Source organism: Sorex araneus, chromosome 11 (assembly GCF_027595985.1).
Source record: "Sorex araneus isolate mSorAra2 chromosome 11, mSorAra2.pri, whole genome shotgun sequence".
Lineage (NCBI taxonomy): Eukaryota > Metazoa > Chordata > Mammalia > Eulipotyphla > Soricidae > Sorex > Sorex araneus.
The window spans coordinates 22089376-22112085 of record NC_073312.1 but is presented as its reverse complement, the minus strand read 5'-3'; the positions used below and the strand labels follow the sequence as shown (position 1 = coordinate 22112085).

Genomic DNA, 22710 nt, shown 5'->3' with positions numbered 1-22710 from the left:
GGGGGGGGGCAGGGGCCATGTCGCACATCTATCTGTCCCTTTCAGTGCTTTGGGGTTCATGCCCGGGGCAGAGGTCACCGAGAGAGGGACATGGTACCTGCAACCTTTCCCGCCAGCCTTGCCGCTGATGAGCTGAAGGCTGCCCTGGGTAGCGGCACTCACTGCCCAGTGCTCGGGCCGTGTTGAACTCAGTGCCCGTGGCGCCCTCTGTCCGTCCTCGTCTTGGCCTTCCATGGCCAGAAGCCACCAAGGACCTGCCCCCTCGCCAGCGGGGCCCAACGGCAGGAAAGCGAACCTACTCCCGGCTTGGAATTCCGCCTCCTCCCGCTCCCGCTCCCACTCCTGGCTCCCCCGGTGGTGCACACGGCCCGCTGCCTGGGCCCGGGTGAGGTGTGCTGGCCTGAGCGCTGGACGCTCACAAGACGCCGGCTTTGTGGGGCGGGCCGGCGGGGTCTGCAGAGCCGTGGAGGGAGTACTCGCTGATGAGGGCGGGTGCGTTCTTGAGCATCTCGTAGAAGGAGTCCAGGGTCTTCCGGTAGAGGCTGCGCTGCAGCACGAAGGGCCGGAAGAGGTTGAGGGGCTCGGCCTGGCGCACGGCCTCGGGCAGCCCCAGAGAGGCCGGCACCTTGCGGTTGCCCATGAAGAAGTGATGGAGCTTCTTCTCCAGCAGGCTTTTCTCCAGGAAGCGGAGCAGCTCGTGCAGACGCGCGTCCAGCTGCGCGGCCCTCCAGTCGGCCGGCCGGCGTGCGAGCAGGAGGTGCAGCAGGGCCGTCTTCAGGTGGAAGCTGCCCAGCGCGCTGGGGCCCGTCAGGCGGCTCTGCTTGGACAGCAGGAAGGAGGCGATCTGCAGGCAGCTGAGGTGGCAGGCGCCCTCGGGCAGCGCCTTGGACGTCATCCTGAGGAAGCGGCGCTCGTACACGGCGAAGGACAGCAGCCAGTCGGTGCCGGGCATCGCCGAGGCCGCTGCCGCTGCCGCGGCTGGCTCCCTGGCCGCCAGGTGGGAGACAAAGTACAGGTCCGAGTCGTCGCACTGGACGGCCGGGATCAGGTTGAAGGGCATGCACTTCCCGGAGCGGAACTTGATCTTCAGGGAGCCGGGGGTGTCCAGCTGGCCGAAGGCCAGGTCGAAGTCGTACTTATGGGCGATGCGGTGCCAGGCCCGGGTGAGGGCCGTCTGGAACCACTTCATGACCTGCAGCGCGTCCAGGTAGGGCGCGTCGGGGGCGCACAGCAGCTCGCCCGCCGCCTCCCCGCGGTGCTTGCCGTGCAGGAGGCACAGCATGTCCTCCCCGAGCTTGGTCTTGCCGCACACGCAGCCCAGCGCGTCCTCGTCGGCACGCGCCACCTTGATCCGGCCGTAGCCCTGGCGGTCCAGGGGCTCCGAGCGGCGGGAGCACCAGAGCTCGGGGTGGAAGTGGTAGGGCTCCGGGGGCGTGAAGGGCACGAGGAGCTGGCACAGCAGCGGCTTGTCCACCTGCCAGTTCTCATACATGCTGTCCACGCCGATGAAGTCCTCCACCTCCATGTCCGCGTCCCGGTTGCACAGGCTCCTCAGCGCTTCCAGCAAGTCGTCCACGAAGCCCTCCACGAACTCCCGGGTGCGGGCGGCGTCGGCCGTGGCGCCCCGGATGCAGCGCTCGTAGAAGTGGCCCAGCGTGCTCTTGCCGGGAAGCGCGAGGCCGGGGAGAGGCGCGCCCTCCTGGCCGGGCAGCTCGTCCTCGTCCGCGGCCAGGCACTCGGGGGAGGGCTCGTCCTGGTGGTCCTGCCGCCACACCTCGATCATCAGGAAGAGGATCATGCACAGGGTGCTCCAGATGTCCCAGGCCGTGCGGGCGTCCTGCGGCTGCGGGCCCTCCTCCGCGCCCCGCCCCTCCAGGGCCTCCCTCTCGGCCGCCAGCTGCGCCACCTCCTCCTCCAGGCGCAGCCGCTCCAGCTGCAGCTTCTCCTGGTGCGCCTGCATCTTGCGGATAATCTCCTCCTCGTTCTCGGGCACCGTGGTGTTCTCCCGCGGGAACAGCAGAGGGTGGTTGATGACGGCGGTCACCACCACCAGACACACCCGGAACAGTCCCAGGGCCATGGCTGGAGTGTTCCTGGGGCTGGAGAAGAGAGAGAGAGGGGGGAGGGGTGGTCACCAACCTTCCTTCTGCATCACTCCTTCCCTGGGCCCTCCCCACCCTGCCCCCCACCTCAGTGCTGCCATGCGGGTGAATGTTTGGTAGTCCCCCTCTCCCCACAAAACACACACACACACACACACACACACACACACACACACACACACACACACAACCTATAAATCTCATTCCAGGCTTCAGTCTGGCCTTGCAAGACCAACACCCACGATCCTGCCCACACTACCATGTGGCAGACCCTGGATTCCGTCTGCCAGGATCCTTCTTTCCCATAGCAGCACCCGACTTTCCCAGGGCACACACCCTTCTCTACTCTCAGTCCTCAGTCCTGGTGGCCTGGGTGAGGATCACACTCCAGCCCAAGACTGAGCCTAAAGTCCTTGCCCAAGACGACCAGCCAAGGCGATGCTCTGCAAAGTGACTGGCTCACAGATGAGCCCATCACTCCACTGGGGCCAATCAGAGAGAGAGAGAGAGAGAGAGAGGAGGGATTAATTTGGCCAATAGGGATACGATTCACACTGGGATGTCGGTTCGATTTAGGAACAGGATTATATCTGCACAGGTGGCTGTCTAGCTACCTCAAAGATTGCAGGGTGGAGTCTGGGGGCTGGGGGGTGGGGAGCGGCCACCACGGAAGAAAGCAGGTCCTCTGGATCCAGTCATGCTTGAAGCCGTTACCTCTGATTCAGTCATACAAATAGGGTCAATTTGAACTTTTTTTCTTTTCTTTTTGTTTTTGGGCCATACCTGATGGTGCTCAGGGGTTACTCCTGTTAGTGCTCGGAATCAAACCCAAGTTGGCCACAAGCAAGACAAATGCCCTAACCACTGTACTCTCACTCTCTCTCTCTCTCTCTCACTCTCTCTCTCTCTCTCTCTCTCTCTCTCTCACTCTCTCTCAGGCCCAAGTTTTTGTTTGTTGTTTGTTTGTTTTATCTCTGAAGTCAGAACAGTTCTGAATAAGACATCCCTTGGTCCCCTTCCCATCCCCCATACCCCCACTCCCACCATCCCGCTACCCCACCGGGCCCAGCAGGCACGGATGCTTTCTGGTGAACACATCTTTTCTCATTGCAGCAAAGGCTAATGGTTAAGGATATGAGGGCTGAGGTCCAAAGCCACACCTGTCTGGAGTCGCTGTGTGACCATGGCCTGTTAGCTCACCTCTCTGTGCCCTGAGCTCCTGCTTCTTAACCACACAGAGAAATGTCACGGCACGCACACCGTGTGCCAAGTAAGGAATCATGTATAGCGTCCCTTTGTGAGGAGTTTTGAGCCCCTGTAAACCTCCTGACCTGGGAAACCCCACCCTAAACCTTAACCCCGATCTCCTCTTTCCATCTTCTGTTTCCTGGGCCCCAGACTCTCCCAGGGACAATCAGCGTGACTCCCGTGACTGCTTGGCCTCTCCAGGCATCTGAAGTTTATTTCTTTATTCCTTCCCTCCTTTATTTGTTTTTTGATGTTAGAGGTCACATGTGTAAGTGCTCGGGGCACTCCCAACTCCGTGCTCAGGGGTCATATCCGTGCAGTGTCAGAACGGATCCCGCATGCAAAGTGAACACTCCCTCCTGCTGGGCCCCCCCTGGCCAGGCCTCTGGACTCCAGAGCCAACCTCTTTGCTGGAAAAGGTGACACGGGGCTCCTCCAGGACGAATGAATGTTCAGGCCATCAGTGACTTCAAGGAAAGGGTTGGGGCCGGAGTGATAGTACAGTGGGGGGGGGGGCATTTGCCTTGAAGGGGACTGAACTGGGTTCGATCCGCGGCATCCCATATGGTCCCCCAAACACCGCCAGGAGTAAATCCTGAGTACAGAGCCAGGAGTAAACCCTAAGCATTATTGGGTGTGACCCCAAATGCAAAAGAAAATTTAAAAAGGCGAGTCTGGCACACAACTCTTGCTCCTCAAACTGTACAGACTCCCCCGAGGAAATGCAGAGTCTTGGCCTGGCCCCTACTCACGACCCCCAATCTGTAACTGCAGTAACCCTCAGTGGGAATCAGGGAGGCGCTGGAGAGAGAGCGCCAGTGTGACCTTCCTCCACCCCGTGCCCCACCAGGGCCCTGGGAATGATCACTCATTGCCCACCTGTCCGGCTCCTTCCGGTCAGAGGACAAACAAGACCGCAGGCGGGCCACATCCCCACGGGAGCTTCTGGGGCGGGTCTGCAGCCGAGGTGCTAACCTGGATTCGCATCCTGAAAACCACCTGTTCTGGCTCTCACAGCAGCACCAAGGCCAGGAACTCTCTGTCACCAGGGAAGGGCTCCTCCTCGGGGACAGCCTGCCGGCCAGCAGGGAGGCCCCTCCACCCGGAGGGCTCTGTCCGCGGGAAGCCAGCACCAGAATCGGGTGTGCTGGGGTGGAATGTTCAGGCCAGCGAGGTGAGCTCTGAGCACTGTCACCCGAGGAGGAAGTGGGGGACAGGAGAAAGTGGAGGAAGTCGGGCGTGGCTGGAGTGGGCGGGGGGGGGGGGGAGGCACATGTCTGGGAGCGGCTAGTAGCTAATGGCAGAAACAGGTCAGCCCTGGTTTCAACATTAGAGAAACGTCCCGGAGAAAATTTGGCCGGGATAGCCCAGGCGACTCCGGCTGGCCGGGGGTCCTGTGGCTGGGCGTTGAAGATGAAGGCGCTGTAGTAACTTGGCCGGAGCACCCGGTTTGGAGAGTACTCGGGCTTCCAAGGCCTTCCGGGCGCCTGTTCGGCAGGGAGCCACCACTGGGCAGGCCCTGACAAGTCAGTGATAATCCTTGGCAACTCCCAGCCCAGAGGTGGGTTTCTAGGCCAACCAGGATAGGATGTGTCCTGGCGGGGGTGATGTCACCCCCTAAGCCGTGAGGCCTGGAAGTCCTCGTCCCCCTCCCCATCAACCTTGGGTCTGTGGAGGGGCCAGGGCCGGAAGGTTGCCCTGTGCAGGACAGGGACAGCCCAACCTTGGAGCGGCCACCTCTGAGGATGTGGAGTTGATGGACCAGCCTGTGTATCTACAGAGATATGACCATGAGGCTACCACAGCCTCTCGGAACCTCAGTGTCGCGATCTGCAAAATGGGCAGAGCTGTGCCTACATTGGTCAAGCCAGAAGCTGGTGACACCTCTAATGTCCTTGGCAAACCGCGTGTTCCCTGAGTGAGGCTTCTGCTGGGGCTTGCTCGTGTGTCTGAGCGGTGAGGGGGCGGAGGTGCCCTCCAAGGTGCTGGTGGGAGGGGGGCATCCACGGGATGTTACACGTGGACTGGGGAGGGGCGCGGGGAAGCAGACAGCGACTGGCTGGTGTGCGCCTGGAATTGGTGTCTTGCCGAGGGCAAAGGAAGAGCCCTTGGCCTCCCGAGGGCTCCAGGGCTTTCCCGGGGAGATGGCAGCGCTAGCATCGTCCAGCACCTGGCAGGGAGCGGACACCCCGCGGCCCCGCTCCTCCCTGTGTCTCCACGGACCTGTTTCCTCCCCTGCCCAGCACGGCAGCCCGCCCGTGGCCCTGGGCGGTAGGAGAACGCAGGCTGCAAAGTGCCGGGCAAGCACAGAAAACTCCTGAGTTCCGAGGACGGCCGTCACCATCACTGACCACACCCGGCACGGTCTGGGGAGTGGAGCCACGGTCAGGGCTCCCTGGAGTGCCACTGCACCTCCCCCCGCAGCTGAGCTCCAAGCTGTCACTGTGCTCCTGTCGCCCCTCGGCACAGACTGGGCTAACCCAAGGGCCTGGGGCCCAGGTCAAAGTCTCTGCTCTTTCTCCAGACACAGGCCCCGCCCCCCGCCCCAGGCATGGAGAGAAGGATGAAGAGAGGGCGACGGGGATCAGAAGGACACTCACTCCCCTGCGCCCCTCCCCGGGGTGCGGCCCTGCCTGACGCTTTCCCAGGGGGGCGACTGCCTGCCCTCGTGTGGCCTGAGCTCTCCAGCACGCGGCTCCGGCTCTGAGCAGAGCGTGGCCGGGGTGGGGACATGGCTCAAAGGGCCGGAGCACCTGCCTGGCAGCCAGGAGGCCCCGAGTTCAATCCCTGATCTCTCAGGGGCCCTCTAGCACCACATCACCGTGCCTGAATCACCAGGCGCCCGGACCCCTGAGCACGGCTGGGGAGCCATCCCCCCAAAACACACACACACACAAAGGAAACAGAGCTGGGTCACACGCAGGGCTTTCGTCAGTCTGCGTGCCAGGAAGTCGGCAGGAAACCTGCTGAGTTCCTCTCCTCCACCCACCCAACCACCCACCCAACCCACCGCGTGTGGTGACCACGCAGGTTGCGGCTAAATTTAGCCTGGCAGAGGGCCAGGCTCACGGGGCAGCAGGAACTGGAGGGTACAAGGCGGCGCTGTGTGCCCTGAGCGGGGGCCCTGAGGGTGGACGCAGACCTGCGAAGGTTTCTCCCTCCTCCCCTCGCTCAGTCACAGTGTCCCGGCCCCTCGGGGCTGCCTGCCGGCTCAGCGCTTCGCTGGCCTCGAGCGGTGGGGGCTGCTCCTAAGCCACAGTGCCGGACACACAAGCTGAGACTCAGGCCCGTTCGGCCGGCCTCCCCCTGCACACTGTCCTTCCATGGAGACCCGCAGGGTGACCGAGGTCTGGGGCAGGCACAGTGGGGGCTGGACACAGCTCAGGGATCTCAACACGCCTCCTGCTCATCTTCCACCGCCCCTGCCCAGGGTTGGCTGACTTGGCCTTAGGGGCGTCCTGGACCCCCCTCTCAGAAGCTAGCGGTCCCTATGTCCCCAAGGAGCCTTGGGGACACCCAAACGCCCAGCTCACATGCAGTCCCCACCCAGCTGACAGAGACTCCAGGGGGCGGGGGACCAGGTCCTGTGTTTCAGCAAAACTCCCAGAGGGGTCTAATGCCCACTTGGGTGTGAGAGGGTGAGCTTGTCAGCACCTGGCAGGGAGGAGGAGTTCGCCCGCCTGGAGTTTAGCCCACGCCCAGCCTGTCAGAGGCAATTAGCCCTGCTAATTACAGCAGCAAAGCAGCCCCAGCCTGGTGTCACCTTCAGAGCCAAAGGGAGAGGCTGATACACTCAGGGTGGAACAAGATAAAGGAGCCTGCTTTAGGGGGGGGTGGGGGGGAGAGCGGGCACCTAGTCCTGGCCCCTGGCTTCCATGGGTCCCTTCCCCATAGCTTAGCTTCTGGGCCCTCTGAAAAAGAAGTGGCCAATGGAGATTCAAACAGTTCAAAGGTTTGGGCCGGAGCCCTCCTTTGCGCCTGCCCATGAGCCATCCACAGTTGGGAGAAGTAAAGCCACACATTCAGATTTGTCCTACCCTCCACCCATTTGGCAGAGGAGAAAACCGAGCCCCACACAGAGACACCATTGACGAGGAGGGTTGGAGGGGACAGCAGCTGCGGACCCTCATCAGGAAGCCAGGCCGGGATGGATGGGGAGGGCCAGGCCCCGATGGCGACAGTGGAGAGTGTCGTGATGGTGTCACCCTTCACATGCACCGTCCGGTGCTCAGAGAGGTGCCCGGGACACTGGGCCCAGGACACTGCCCTGGGCCGTCTACTCTTCTTCATCCTCCCAGGGGCTGATGGGAAACTGAGCCGGCTACCTCCCCTGGCTGAGGCCTCCCGCAAGCCACCTGCGTGGGTTCCCACGCAGGACTGCTAGGAGGGTGGGCGGAACGAGGAGCACCCCCGACGAGGTCTGGAGTCTGGGCAGCGAGCCCTCACCGGACGTCGTGAAGAGTCACAGCTCCGACAGCCCTGTCTGAGTTACCTCCCTGGGCCCAGGCCCTGCTCCAGCCGGCCTTGACCCCTGCTCGACCTGGACCAGCCTCCTGGTGGCCACCGTGACTACACCCCCAAGGGCTGGGTCTGCAGCTGCCAGGAGACACCTCCCTGGGGGCTCCCTTCACCTGCATGCCATTCGGGGGAGGGGGAGGAGACTGGGGAAACTGAGGAGCAGCACCACTGGGGGCGGGAGCTGGGGCCTGGCGGGCCCCAGGGAGGGAGCAGAGGGGCAAGAGAGGAAGTGAGGAAAGAGGAAGGAAGGAGTGATTGAGGAAGTGGGCGGGAAGGGCAGGTTCTGGGCCCCAGGTGCCCCCTCCCCCATGCCCTGTCTCCCTCTTCCGCTCCCACGGGACAGGCCTCCGACCCGGCTCACCAGCCTGCATTCCCCCACCGCGTTATCCCATCCTGCGTCACCTTCCTAAGGCGGGAGCTGGCAATCTGGGGGAGGGACTGGCCCCCTGAGCGGGCTGCTGGCCCTGGGAGACTCATGAAGGGTGGGGATGAGGCCACATGGGCTGTCCCCAAAGGGGCACCACCACCTGGGCACCATTTTTCTTTTGTCCCAAGAGAGGTCAGAAATTTGATTTTTTTTTATTACCCCTTCCCACCTCCAGTGTTCTAATACAAACTGCTGTTTCAAAACACGAGTCAAATACAATGTCAGTGGGCCACTTCAGAGCCTGGGCCCCTGCCTGTTATAACCCCCCCCCCCCCCCCCCCCCGCCACACACACACACACACATACCCCTCCTCTCTTCCTGCCTCCCCACTGCCTGCTCCCTGGGGCCTTCTCACCCTCCCCTCTCAGCAATGCCTGTACCCCCTGTCTCAAGTTGACTTGCTGCAACACGCCCCACGTCCAGTCCAACACCTTTTGTTTCTTTGTTTTGGGGGTCACACCCGGTGATGCTCAGCCAGCTTATGCCTGGCTCTGCACTCAAAAATCACTCCTGGCAGTGCTTGAGGGACCACGTGGGAGGCCGGGTCTTATAACGTGGGTCAGCCGCGTGCAAGGCAAGAGCCCTACAGAATCATTGTGGAACAGTTACAGTTACTTGCCCCCCCCCCCCCATTCACAGGGGCTGAGGGTGTGCAGGGCTCAGCAGGAGGGCTGCTACAAAGGGGGGTTTCTCCTGCAAGCAAAGAGAGGGGCCAGGAGGAGAGAAATGGAGAGCTGGAGATCCCCTAGTCCCAGGGGACCCCAGACTGTGAGAGCAGGGCCAAGGCTCAGATGGGCTCAGGGTTTGGCAGCAGAGGGGGAGAGGGCAGAGGAGAGAGCCCAGAACAAAGCTGGCATGCCACAGACCCTCCCACCCGCAGGGCACTGAGTGTCCTTAAGGTCCACTCTGGAGGGCGAGGGGCTTCCAGCAGGCCAGCAGGATGCCAGCCGCTCTCTGCTGCGGGGTCACGCAGCCGGCCTGGCGGGGTTACAGCAGCCTCCGAGGGGAGCCCAGCACCTTCCTGTTCCCGCTCGGTCACCGGTCACCGCCGCTGGCCCTGGTCCTCGGGGGTGGGCAGGGAAGCCATCAATCTCCCAGGAAGGACAAGGCGTCCTTCCGCCGCCCCCCCACCCGCTTCCCAAAGACAGAGGCCCTGACCCTCGGGACGTCATGGAAAAGCACAGAGCCTGGAGACCTTTGGGCAGCGGGGGTGGACAGCAGAAGGGAGAGGCCGAGGGGACCAGCCTGGGGATGCCGGCCGATCAAAATGACAGGGCCAGGGTCACCCCTAGCATGCCCCCCAGGGGGCCACAGCCCCTTCTGCTCCCCCTGGCCCCCTGGAATCTCGCCGGTCTCGTCATGCACGGCCCGTGTGTGCTCTGCTGTTCACGCAGTCGGGGCTCTAGAGAATCTCTTCTGGAACCGTGCTGGGCAGAGAGGCAGGGAGGAGAGGCCGGGGCAGCTGTGCAGAGCCAGCAGGGCCGGCGAGCCAGCGCCTCTGAGCTCCTCTGAGGTCAGCACGGGGTCTCCCTGCCCATGCCAGAGGGCTCCTATCTCCATGGGCATAGTCTGCCCCACCCGGCCCCACGGGAGCCCTGGTTCCCTTCCTGCGGGCTCCAGACAGTGCAGGGCTCCTCTGCCACCCCCTCTCCTCCTCACTCCGCTCCTGCCCAGGGGAACTCACTGTACCCGTCTCCGACCCCACTTCCATGGCCCTCCGTCACCCACCCCACAGCACGGGCACGGGCAGGCGACGGGGGCCATCCATGGCAGGGACTTGCGCCTCTCTGCCCAGCTCACAGGCAGGGCCAGCCCAGATCCCCCTGGTCTCCTGGTGAAGCCATTTCTCCTGCTCATTCCTCTGCTGGCCAGGGTGGGTGGTGGTTCCTGTGCATCCTCCCATTTCCCGGAACCCCAAGTCCAGTGCTGCCTGCTCTCTGGGCTGGGGGCATCTGTTGAGGGGCACCACCCGTGTGTGTGTGCTCACAACGGGCACCCCAGAGAGTACTTTCACAAAAAACTCCCGACCCCCCTCCACCAGCTCCCGTTCCTCAGAGGGATGCGCCTTGGGTACCAGGCCAGACCTCCAAGCCACAAGCCCTGTGAACAACAACAACAAAAGTCCCTGGGGGCTGCGGCCCCAGCTGGGGGCTTCTCAGGTTTCCCCCCCAGCCAGAGGGCCCTTCTCCCTGCAGGGGAAAGAGGAATCCCCCTCGGGGCACCTTTCTCCCCACTATTGTTCTCATCCCTCAGCTGGGGGGGGCAGGGGGCTGTGTGGGGGCTGGAAGGGCTGCACACTCACTGGGCAAGGGCTGGCGCAGGAAGCAGAGTCGGCATAAAGCACAGCAAAGGGGCAGCACGGCCCTCCTGGAGGGGCGGGATGGACGGACTCTCCCTGGGGCGCCAGCTGTGTGCTCCACGGAGCATGGCTGGCATCAGGGACGCTCAGAGGCAACCCGGCCTCTGTGGCGCCAGGGATTCGGGTGCCAGCGGTCTTCCTTGGCGACACGCAGGCCAGCTGCTGTCCCGCCTCCTGCCCCCAGAAGCTCTATTGATCTCCCACCCTAGGTCCCTGCAGCTGGCCGGGGCTACAGGGACCACATAGTGCCAGGAGGCGAGTGGGGGTGGAAAAGAAGGGCCCTGGGACTTCTGCATACACTCTCTCTCACCCACACTCACACTCACACACTCACACATTCACACACACTCATACACACATACACCCCCCACACACTCACACACACTCACACACACAGTCACACACATTCACACATACAGCCATATACACATTCACACATACACTCACACACATTCATACCCCCCCACACTCATACATACACACACATTCACACATACAGCCATATACACATTCATACATACTCACACACACATATTCACACAAATAATCACATACATTCACACATGCTCATGCATGCACCCACACACATTCACACATACACCCACACACATTCACATACACATATTCACACACAGACACACACACACATACTCTCATACACTCACACACTCTCTCTCACTCTCCTACACCAGACAGACATACACACATTCTCTCACACACACAGACACATACACGCTCTCACTCTCCTACACAGACACACACACATTCTCTCTCTCTCGCTCTTCTCTCTCTGACATACACACACACACACTCTCTCTCTCTGTCTCTGTCTCTGTTTCGCTTTCTCTGTCTCTGTCTCTGTCTCTCTCTGTCTCTGTCTCTCTCTGTCTCTCTGTCTCTCTCTGTCTCTGTCTCTCTCTGTCTCTGTCTCTCTCTGTCTCTGTCTCTCTCTGTCTCTCTGTCTCTCTCTGTCTCTGTCTCTCTCTGTCTCTCTGTCTCTCTCTCTCTCTCTCTCTCTCTCTCTCCACATGTGAGCGCGCCCTCAGGCTCTGGGCCTGTAAAGATCTAAACCGCCTTTCATCTTCACAAAGAGGAACAGTGAGAGACACAAAGGCGGGAGGGGGCCCAGCCAGCTATAAAAAAAGTGAAGAGCTTGTGGTTGGCCTCTTGGCTTGTGCTCGGCATGCAGCAGAGATCAGGGCTGCTCAGCAGCCTGCAGTCTGCCTCAGTGTCCCCACACTGAAGGTGGGTGGGGCCAGAGGGGTTCATCAGAGGCTACCAGGTCCCTCCAGCAGGCAGGCAGAGGGCCCAGACCGAAGGAGAGCAGCAGTTCGTGAAATTACTCCAACTCCTGAGATTGGTGGCAGGGCCACCACCTGATAAACAGCCACTAGGACATTTCTCACTACACAAAGCAAAACACTCAGACTGACAGCCTCTGTCACTCTGCAGACACAGGAATGGAGTGACAGTGAGTCATGCCCCCCTGCCTCTATCCAAAGCAGAGCTTGGCATAGCAGTGTCCCTGAATGAACAACAGGTACACGGGTCAGACAGTAAGCAGCCACCAATAACGTCAAGTTCGTGGGCAGGCTTCTGCCCCCAGCGCCCCCAAGAAATAGCCTGATGCACTTGGGCTCAGTAGAGTGTCACACACTTGTAGAGACAGAGAAGGCAGGAGTGCTGGGGCCAAAACAGGAAGCAGGAGGCCTGGGACTGTGTCCTGGCTCCACCACCTGCTATGACACGAGTACCTACTTGTGGCATGGTGGCTCCTGCAAAGGACAGTTACGGCACTGGCGGTGCTGGTGACAGCTCATGGCTCCCATTGGGTGGGAGTACATTCGGCAATGCTCAGGGCTTACTCCTGACTCTGCTCAGGGATCGTTCCTAGTGGTGCTCAGGAGACCACACAGTGTTGGGGACTGAACTGGGGTGGCCAGGCTCAAGGTGGCCCTACCCTCTATACTATTTCTCCATCCCCAGGATTCCTTTCGACTGGTTGAATCCTCTTCAGTACATCTTAGGGACATCTGAGACAAAGGGAGTGACCACTATCTCTGGGGAAAACGGGCAGTGATCAATATCGCTGAAGCAATTCCAGAAGTTAGAAAACATGATTGTCTCGTCCACTTGTTTTCTTTTGAAGGATGGAGAAGGGCACAGAGGGGAAACAGGATGGAAGCACCAGCAAGCTTGAGGGGGCTCCCTGTCAACTGATAGACCTCCACTCCTTCTGAGCACCTAGGAGAAACCAGGGTTGGTCTCCGATGCCCAGAATGAAAGATTCAGGTGTGCTAGGAATGCCTGCAAAAAATGAATGGGTGTATGGATAAATGGGTGGATGAGTAAATGGTGGGTGGATGGGTGGATAGATAGGCAAATGGAGGCTGGGTAGATAGGACGGTGGATGGGTATGTAGATAGGAGGGTGGATGGGTAGATGGATGGGTGGATGAGTGAGTGGATGGATAAATGGGTGGGTGGGCGGGTGGATGGATGGGGAGAAGTGGGTAGATGGATGAATGAATGAATGAATGAATGAATGAATGAATGGGTGGATGGGTGGCCGAGTGAGTGGATGGATGAATGAATGGGTGGGTGGGTAGATGGGTGGGTGGATGAGTGGGTGGATGGATGAATGAATGGGTGGGTGGTTGGATGGGTGAGTGCATGAATGGGTAGATGGAAGAATGGATGTATGAATGGATAGGTAAGTACCGAAAAGGTATTCCCTGCTTTCCCTTCTGGAAGCAGGGATCTGAAGTAGGAGCGGGGTCTGAGTCCTGGATAAAGTAACGTCTGAGCTTCTTTGCCTGGGAGGCACTCAGCCGTCCACGAGCCAAGAGCCAGTGGAGGTAAGTGCCTGGGAAATGTGAGCAAAGCCCTCCCCTACGTAGCCCTGGAGACAGACCACAGTTTGCAGTTTGCTTCCGCGTGGCTTGTGGCTGGGCTCTCGCTGCTCTGCGGGCTGACTCACCACCGGCATCTACCAAGAAAATGATTCCAGCAGGAGGCCCGGCATGCGGTCTCTCATCTCCAACCTGGCCCTTCGGCTCCTCCTCTTGGCCCCTGCCTCCTTGCCCGGGAAACAGGAGATAAATGGAAGGTTCTGGGGCTCAACGCAGATTAGGTAAGAGAGAGCGAAGAAGGAACCTTGGCAGAATGAAGACACCTTCTCCCTCTCAAGAGAATGCCAGACAAGAAACGTCATGGTCCGACAGTCCATGGGTAGGGCTGGTAAACAGCAAGGGGACAAGGCTTCTTTTGAGGCTGAGGCATTGTGCCACACGCTTTCCACGTTTCCATCCCATAAGGAACCCAAGGTGGGCACTAACCCCATTTTACAGCTGTGGAAACAAAGGCACAGAGCAAAGAGGCTGCTGAACCCTGGAACCAGGCTGGGAACCTCAGACTCTGCGCTTCGAACTGACATGTTTCTCCACGTGCTCTCTGCCCAGATCCCTGTACTGTGTCGGGAAAGGCAGGTGGGTCATTCAGTAGAAACTGGGGCACCAAGTGAAGAGTCAGCCTTCAAGAACTTAGGGGACTCCCGCCACCCAGATATGCAGGATGACCCAGGTTCTTGGAGATGCTTTTCAGACAAAAGGAAGGGGCTGTCTTCCCTGGGCAAGCCAGGTCTTCTGCCACTGGGGGGAGTGTGTTTGTGGGGTGAGCTATCAAGGACGACACCCCTGGATACTGGGGGGATTCTGAGCAGCATCCAGGGGCGGTACTTCAGCCTGCCTCTTCCCCTCCAGCCCAGGCACGCTCTCTCCTCAGACATTCCGGCACAAAGTCTCCGCAAACAAAGGACCTTTTCATGAGCTTCAGGCGGGTCCCCTGTCTGCTCTTAAGAAGGCTATTGAGACAGGCTCCCATGAGAACCGTTTGTCACGAGCGCCTGGTTTTGCACCAACAAGCAGGAGTAGAACGCAGACAACGCCCTCCCTTTTGGTTAGAGGCGGGATGGCAGGAGACTCACTGGCATCCGCTCAAGGGAAGTGGCCCAGGAGAGAGGAGGAGCAGGGCAGGAGAGATTCAAAGCCGAGGCCCGCCCGGCGAGAGGCTGGGTCCCACCACCCAGTCAACCAGAAGAGTGGCCTGACAAACAGGGGTCTCGAATTATGTTAAGGGCTTCCACTGGAGGCGTGCAAAGTGCTCCCGAAACTGTCGGGTGCTGGCTTTCATGGTCCCCACTAGGCAATTGGGACAATGGACCCTGTTGGCCCATTTTTTTTTGCCTTTTTTTGGGTCACACCTGGCGATGCACAGGGGTTACTCCTGGTTCTGCACTCAGGAATTACTCCTGGCAGTGCTCAGGGGACCATATGGGATGCTGGGAATTGAACCTGGGTCGGCTGTGTGCAAGGCAAATGCCCTACCAGCTGTGCAATCGCTCCAGCCCCTGTTGGCCCATATTATCACAGCGAATCAGCCCCAGGAAGGAGGCTGGAGCTGGGGGTCTGCCTCATATCCTCTACGTTTGACACTAGCTCTCACGGGGTTTGCCCACCTGCTTATGCACGGGGTGTCAACAGAGACTTGGGGTGGCACAGAGAGTCGGGGATTCGGCAAGGCACAGACCTGGCTGTGCACCTCACCTCTGCTGTTTCTAGCTCTGTGGCTGGACAAGTTGCTTGACCTCTCTGAGCCTATTTGGGCTGATGCACCACCAGCATTTACCACCATTCTTATCATTCTTCCACCTGGGAAACTGGACAAATGCCCACTGCGAAGGGCTGTCGTGAGAAACAAATAAATATGTGCAAAGACCCTGTGTTGGGGCTTTACCCAGAGGACGAATCACTCCTGGCTCTGCCTTCAGGGATCACTTCTGTGGTGACTCCTCGGGGACCATATGGGGTGCTGGGGATTGAACCCTTGCTGGCCGGGTGCAAGGCAACTGCCTAACCCACTGTACTAGCTCTCCAGCCCCTACAATGAACTTTTCAACCCTTTACTACTTTTATGATGATATTCGCTTTGAGAGCCAGATGGGTAAAGAGAGGCACAGTCTGAACCACTTTCTCTGCGAAGAATTCCCGCCATTTTCAGTTCCACTCTGCGTGCAGGCGGGGGATATAGCACATCTGCTCCCCGCACACGTGAGGTTCTGCCACAGCTTTCCAGCTGTTCTGCAGCCAGCTGCCTCGTCACCCCTTCCCTTGGGTGGGGAGCGCGTCCTCTCCTGGGCCTCCTCTCTCAGGGAGCACCACCCAGAGAAGAGCTGGCACTGCCCTATGGGCTGGAGCTAAAGCCGTGGTCACACCACAATGGCCCAACCAGTGGGACCCCAAGAAGACGGCCACGCTGGCAGTTTCACTGGATACTGCGGACTTGCTGGGCTGACACTCGTCTCGGTCACCACCTCCCAGATCTCAGGCACATCTCCAACTCCTCCAGCTCCTATGGAACCTGGCGGGGGAAAGGGGATCCCTGGGGACAGGGGGGAGAGGTCCAAGGGGAGGCTTTGAGCACACCCCACCCTCGGGTCGTGCATTCGGGCACTGCGCCTCTGTGTCACTGAGCTCCAAACCCTGCTTCCGGATAGGCCCCACACACCCCTCCGATGAAGATGCTCTCTATTTCCTCAGCGCCTGAGGAGAAGGTCTGGGGACCTGGTTTCTCCTGTCCTGTCACTGTTGATACCCTCCCATCCCTTAGAGTCAGGCTGAGGGGAGGTATGGAAGCTGACAGAAGCCTGGAAGGAGTCAGGCTCTCTGCTCCTGGTCACCGACCGACCTGTGAACAAAGCCAGACAGTGCTCTCTCCCCACTGGCCAACCGCCCCCCCCCAGCCCCCAGCCTGGACTCCGGCCTGCAGTGCCCTGCCCCCCAAGGGCCACACCTGGGCAGAGACACCTGTGCTGCCCCCCTCCAACATGTGTCTTACAGTTGAGGTGGGTCTCCTTCCTCCCGGTGCCCCTGGAGGTAGAGGTGTTGCCCGGGGTGACGGTGATGTCACTCTCCAGGGGCTTCCATTCTGCTGAGGTCACGGGGTGGGCCATGTGGACGGAGGGGGGTCTGCTTCTGGTGGGAAACGCCCCTGGCCCCAGATGGCTGAGGAGGACCCCGTAAACCTCAGGGGCACCCCCAAGGAGTCGTCTTTCCTCCCGGAAAGCCTTCTCTCCTGGCCTGCCCTCGGGATGTGCGTGCCAGAGCGGGTCTCAGACTGAGGATTCCCTCTCCATGGGGAATCCATGTTGGATCTTCAACCTTGTCCTTGTCTCTGAACAAGCCTCCCAGGAGCGCCGGCTCAGCTTGGGCTGCACCATTTGGGCCGGTGGGGAGACTGGGGTGGGTGGGGGGTCCTCTGCCCAGGAGCGAGGCACTGCGGGAGAGTGGGGGGCCCAAGGTGGGACAGAAAGGAGAACTGGGCATGGGCCCCGCTAGAGCCAGCCCGCAGGTCAGTGCCAGGCACCTCACCCAGGGTTTTCTGGGCATGCCCTGGCAGGGGGGTAAACCCGAGATGAAACTCAGGCTGCGGAGTCAAGGCCTGTACCCACATACAGAGGGCACCCCGCTACTCAGCACCTCACGTCGGCAGGCACCTGCTCAGCTCTGAGGCACCCTGGGCCCTGTGGGGGCGACTGTGCAAAGACCAGAGAGGGCCCCTTTAAAACCAAAAAGGTGAGCTGGGCAGGCCAGGTGGCCCGAGGCAGCCCGGGAAGCACCCGGAAGCCAGGCCTGTCCTTCCACTTTCCGGGCCTTCCTGCTGACAAGGGCCCCCAGCTCTTCACTCTGCGCTTGGCTTTCTTTTTTTTTTTTTTTTTTATTTTTTTTTTATTTTTTTTATAGTTTATTTTTAATTAGTGAGTCAACGTGAGGGTACAGTTACAGATTTATACATTTTTGTGCTCATGTTTCTCCCTTACAAAGTTTGATAACCCATCCCTTCACCAGTGCCCATTCTCCACCACCAGTAAACCCAACATCCCACCCCCCCTTCCCAGTCCCGTCTCCCCCCACCCCACACTGCCACTATGGCAGGGTATTCCCTTTTGTTCTCTCTCTCTGATTAGGTGTTGTGGTTTGCAATAAAGGTGTTGAGTGGCCATTGCGTTCAGTCTCTAGTCTATATTTGGCCCGCATCATCTTTCCCCCACATGACCAACAACCACATTTTACTTGCTGTTCCCTTCTCTGAGTTGCCCAGGATGAGAGAACAGCCTCCATGCGCTTGGCTTTCTGTTGACCCAGCCGGGCCGCCTGGCCATCCTCCTGATTTGAATATAGCATATGCCCCCCTGGCCGGCACCTCCAGACCCGTAATTTACAGAAGTTATTTAACTTATGCAAATGTGCTGCTCTGAAGCTGGGAGCTAATGCTAAAAAAAACATTAAGCACAACAATTAAATCAAATTTAAGAACTGCTGAAGTATTTTAAAAAAGGAAAGGGAGCGACTCCACCTGTTCACACTGTTCCAGAGACCCCGGGCAAGAGAAAGAACGCAGAGGGCCCCGTGTAGTGGGGTCTGGTGACCTGGCGGCGGGCGCGGCTGCATGGCTGGGAGGGCCCCACGTGACTGGAACATCACTCCCTGCCCTGCTCCGACTCCCTCTATGCCAAGTACAAGTCACCTGATCTGTTTTCCCATACAGCATGTCCAGGACCCAGGGGACAGACCTTATCCAGTCTGTGTGATAGCCGCAAAGACTCTCGGCAAATTCATAAACCAGCCTTCTGATTTAGAGCCCCCCTTCTGGGAGATTTATTGTGGTCACCCAGTAGACCAAGTGCAGGCCACTCTAAAAACAGTGACAAGAGTGTTTCTGAGCAGGCGCAGCTGAGAGCCCAACCGTGGGACAGGTGGCACCTGTAGGGAAAGAGCTCCCTGTGGGAGACATGACTTTCCCAGGGGACAGCCTGAGCCGGTGGCCCGGGTGTTTAAAACACTGCCGTCAGCAGGAGCTGCTGAGATTTTCCACTCTGCCTGATGCAGTGCTGAATGGCCAGTGTGGAAAAGAACCTACCAGAGCTATGCAGCAGGGCTTCCTGCAGGAGCTCAGGAACGGCAGCTTGGCAGGTGGACAGGACCTGCACGGGGCTGGGGACAGCTTGTTCGGACACTCCCCACCTAGTTCCAGTCCCGGGGGTGTTCTCATGGAGCACAGGCCTCTTCCTTCGGCACCACACCCAGGTGGCACTTACTCATCAACCCCTTGCCAGGCCTCAAACTGGATTTGCTACCTCACAAATGCCCGGCCCCTTCAGTGAGCAAGAGGGAAAGCCATCCACGGCTCGGGCCAGGCTCACCGTCAACTCTCACGGCTGTCTTGTCTCTCACCCTCCTAGCCTCTCCACCGTCAGGTGAGGTTTCCCGACGCTTCGGTCGGTCTCAGCAGAGAGCTGCTACTCTTTCCTTTGACCGAAGAAGATCAAGGCCTCTGCTCTTGCCTGGTTCACACAAGGACCCCCACCAAGGGAGTTGGGGTTAACCTGTGAGGGTTAACCTGCTTCTGCCTCTCTGAGAGCTCAATGATTGGGACTCAGCCTCGAGGCTCCCGAGTAGAACGCTTCTCTGCATCCATGTATCCTCATGATGTGGATAATATTCTCACGGGTTATTTATTGGTGAGATCAAAAGAGTGCTGCCAACATAGGTTTTTTTTTTTTTTTTTAAATACCTGGCAGATGTGAAGCCTTCAATAATTGCTGTGGACAGTTGTATAGGTGGGGCACTGCTCAAGGACACTGAGCTGGAGGTAGTGGGGGTGAGTGGGTCCATGTGCCGCTTACTCAGGCATATGCCTTGGCAAAGTGCACCCGGATAAGACTTCTTTTCCCAAAGGGCACCAAGTGGCCATGCTATTGTTGTTGGGAGGTAACAGCGCCTCCTAATTCGACACCTTATCCTAATTCATGCAAGCTCTTGGCACCACTGGCGGCTTTTATTAGTCGTTCACACACTCTCAGGGCTATATTCTCCTCCCAGCAAGACCTTCCCCAGCCTCATCTCAGTGACTGGCTGATTTTGCTTGGGGACCACTTCAAGGGCTACTCTCAACTGTCTCCTCTGGGGTTGCTCTGGGCAGTGCTCTGGGGACATTCAGTACCAGGGTTCGATCCCGGGTCTCCCTACACACCAGACCTGTATACGGCCTGGCCTCAATGATAACTGCCTCCCACTCAGCTTCCAGCATACACGAGAGCTTGCCCTCAGGACACCACTCCATCAGCCCCAGGCCCACAGGCCCTGCCGCACGGAGTCCCAGAGCCTGGATCTCCAAAGGAACCTTCTCTGTCAGGGATGGGCAGCAGGCTCCCACCAGGGCCTCCTCTTACCCGGTGAGGCTGGATGTGTTTCCCTGCTTCTCCGCCAGGGAGGCTGGAGGCCATAGGAGCCATCTAGGCCTCTCTCCCGTGACAGTGCTTCAGGCTTTGAAGTGGCCAGGAGCAGTGGTGTTGGCCCCTGACCCTCTCCCTCACAGAGGCGCCTTCCACAACAGCCAGGACACCCCTCCTCTCTCCTCTGGACCATTCTCTAGTGCCTACACCTGGCCCTCTGCGAGAAAAGGCACTGAGAGCTAGTGTGTGCCCTGGGGGTTCAACCTACCCTCTCCATCAAGTACAACCCCTCGCCTGTAGCCAACTCTTTCTTTATTGAACGCAGAGGTGTTCAAGAGTGGGAAGCTACAAACCCAGATGCCTCCCCGACAATACTTTCTCAGGTGTGCAAGTTTTAAAATTTTTTCTTTCTTTTTTTTTTTTTGTTTTTGGACCACACTGCCAATGCTTGGGGGTTACTCCTGGCTGTGCACTCAGGGATCACTCCTTGGTGGTAAGTGGGGGATGATATGAAATGCCGGGAATCGAACCCAGGTTGGCGGTACAAGGCCAGTGCCCTCCCTACCTGCTGTACTACTGCTCTGGGCTCCCAGGTGTGCGATTCTGCCAGGAGCATTGCTAAAGAGGGTGATATGCAAAACCTGCAACCCCCACCCCCACCCCATCCCAATGCTGGACCCATCCAGGGAGAAGTCTGAGCCTTAGGCACAAATTTGCTCACTTAAAGATTTCTAGAAGGGCCACTGAGTAATTGTTTTCCGTCCAAAAAGGGGGCAGTAGGTCAAATAAAGTTAAAAGCCTCAGCAGTCTACGCAGAAATTCCTCCTTCCTCTCGCTTTTGGAGAAACGGTTCACCCACATACCCTGTCACCCTTGCAACCCCCCAAGGATTCTGCTGGATCCGGGATCTATTCCTGGTATGATGACAACGTTAGGGATGAAGAACCCCTGGGCTGAAAGTTCAGATGCTTGTCCCTGAAATCCAGGGGTTTGATACGGCAGCACCTCTGAATGTGAATGAGCTGCAAGACAGGCCGTGAACACAAAGGCTTCCTCCCATCCACGGGGAGAGAAGGCTGTACAACCACTCCATGGTTACCCGCAAGTAGAAACTACGAAGACAGAGCGCGGCTCAGGGTACCGGCAAACCAGGCACTGTGGTACAAGCGAGGAGGTGGCCCAGGTTCTCCCTGTGCTTTTGTCATGCCCCGTTCAGGGCAACCCACAGAGAACGGCTTTATCTGGCAGCCTCGGAGAGGTAGAACTGGTTTGGAAAAAAGGAAGGGCCCAAAAGAGGAACAAAAACTAGAGCATGGCTCTGAAGCTGCCCAGGGTGGAGGATCTGGTGCCCTGCCTGGGTTTGTTGTTGTTGTGGGGGGATGGGGGGGGTGGTCTTCTCACTTCTCACACCACACAGAGAGAGCTAAAGTCGCAGTGGGGTCCTGCTGGTTGGCTCAGTAAAATAATTTCCTTCCTCGAGGCCGGCAGCATGTTTGCTTTTAAGGAGCAACTGGGATGAGAAGCCGGGCAGGAGCTTTGGGGAGCGTTTGTGCTCGTCGGCACTCAGAAAGTGGACACACAGGGCAGGTCTTGGGGATGGGCTTCCAGGTCAGCTGGCCGAGACAGCTGCAGTCCCAACAGAAAGCCCCCAAAAGAGGAAGCGGGGGGTGCCTTGCCCCCAAGCAGCCTCTGAGCTCCACTATCTCACAAGGAGAGGGGGTGGGAAAACGAGCCCCGTTCCTCCTCCTTCCAGGAGTGAAAGGAAGGCGGGAAGAGAGCGGGCCAAAGAGCGGGGCGTGCTGGGCCACCCGGCCAGTCCTCGGGCCCTGGTCCTCTGCTCAGACGGTCCAAAGTAACGGAGCATCGGGAACACCGGGCACAAAGTCGTCCCACCGCGTTTGCCCAGGCTCCAGCCTCGATCCCTGTGCGCCCAGAAGGGGAGCAGCGGGCCGCGCCGGGCTGCAGCCAAGTGACGCGGGGGTCCGCCGGAGACAATGCTCCCCGCCCGGCACGGATGCGGGGGGTCGAGGGGTCTCCAAAGTCTGCGGGTCCGGATCCTAGGGAGCCCGAGCTGCCCCCATCGGGCGCAGCTGCCCACCCCCCCCCTCTCCGCCCGCCCCGCGCACTAAGCCCACCAACCCCGGCGACCCCCTCCGCGCGCTTCTTTCTCCCAGCATCTAAGGGGCTCGGGGAGGATGAGCGCCTCGCAGCTTGCGGGCGCGCCACTCACGTTTGCTCCGGGGGTTGGATCCCCGCTCCGGGGAGGTGGCGGGGGGGGGCGGGAAGAGTCGCTCGAACCCGGGCTCCGCACGCGGGTCCCCGGGGAACGTCCGGCGGGACGATCAGGGAGCAGCGAGCGGCGAGAGTCGGTCGCGCTCCCGCCTCCTGGCACCCCTCGGCTGGGCTCTAGCGCGCGGCGCAGTTACTCATTTCCTGCATGTCACAGAAACTTTTTCCTCCAAATAAGAACAAAACACCCGCCTCTCCGCGCGGCCGCGGAAGCCCGTTAAGGAGGCCCGGGAGAGTTAGCGGGAGGCGGCCTGGACTCAGTCGCCCAGGCCTGCCCTTTGAGCCGCCCCCCAAACCCTCCGAGGGCGGCAGCACGACGGCCCGGGGCCCCCGGCGAGGCGGGGTCTGGCGCCCGGGACGCGGCTGGAGGAAACGCACCGGGAGCCGGAGCGCGCGCCCTTAAAAGCGGTCCAGGCCCGCCGTCTGCAGGCGGCTCGGCGGCCGCGCCCTCCCCGCGCTGGGCGCGCGGCGGGGT

At 59.6% G+C, this 22710-nt stretch overlaps 1 protein-coding gene across 1 annotated transcript; it reads right to left on the bottom strand.

The window, feature by feature from the left end:
* Positions 1-279: 279 nt before the first annotated feature.
* ITPRIP (inositol 1,4,5-trisphosphate receptor interacting protein) lies at positions 280-22357 on the bottom strand. The gene is made up of 2 exons (XM_055119065.1): positions 22177-22357; positions 280-2099 (listed from the first exon to the last, which is right to left on the bottom strand). The coding sequence occupies exon 2, from the start codon at positions 2078-2080 to the stop codon at positions 416-418; it is 1665 nt and encodes a 554-aa protein (XP_054975040.1). The 5' UTR covers positions 2081-2099; positions 22177-22357; the 3' UTR covers positions 280-415.
* Positions 22358-22710: the final 353 nt, after the last annotated feature.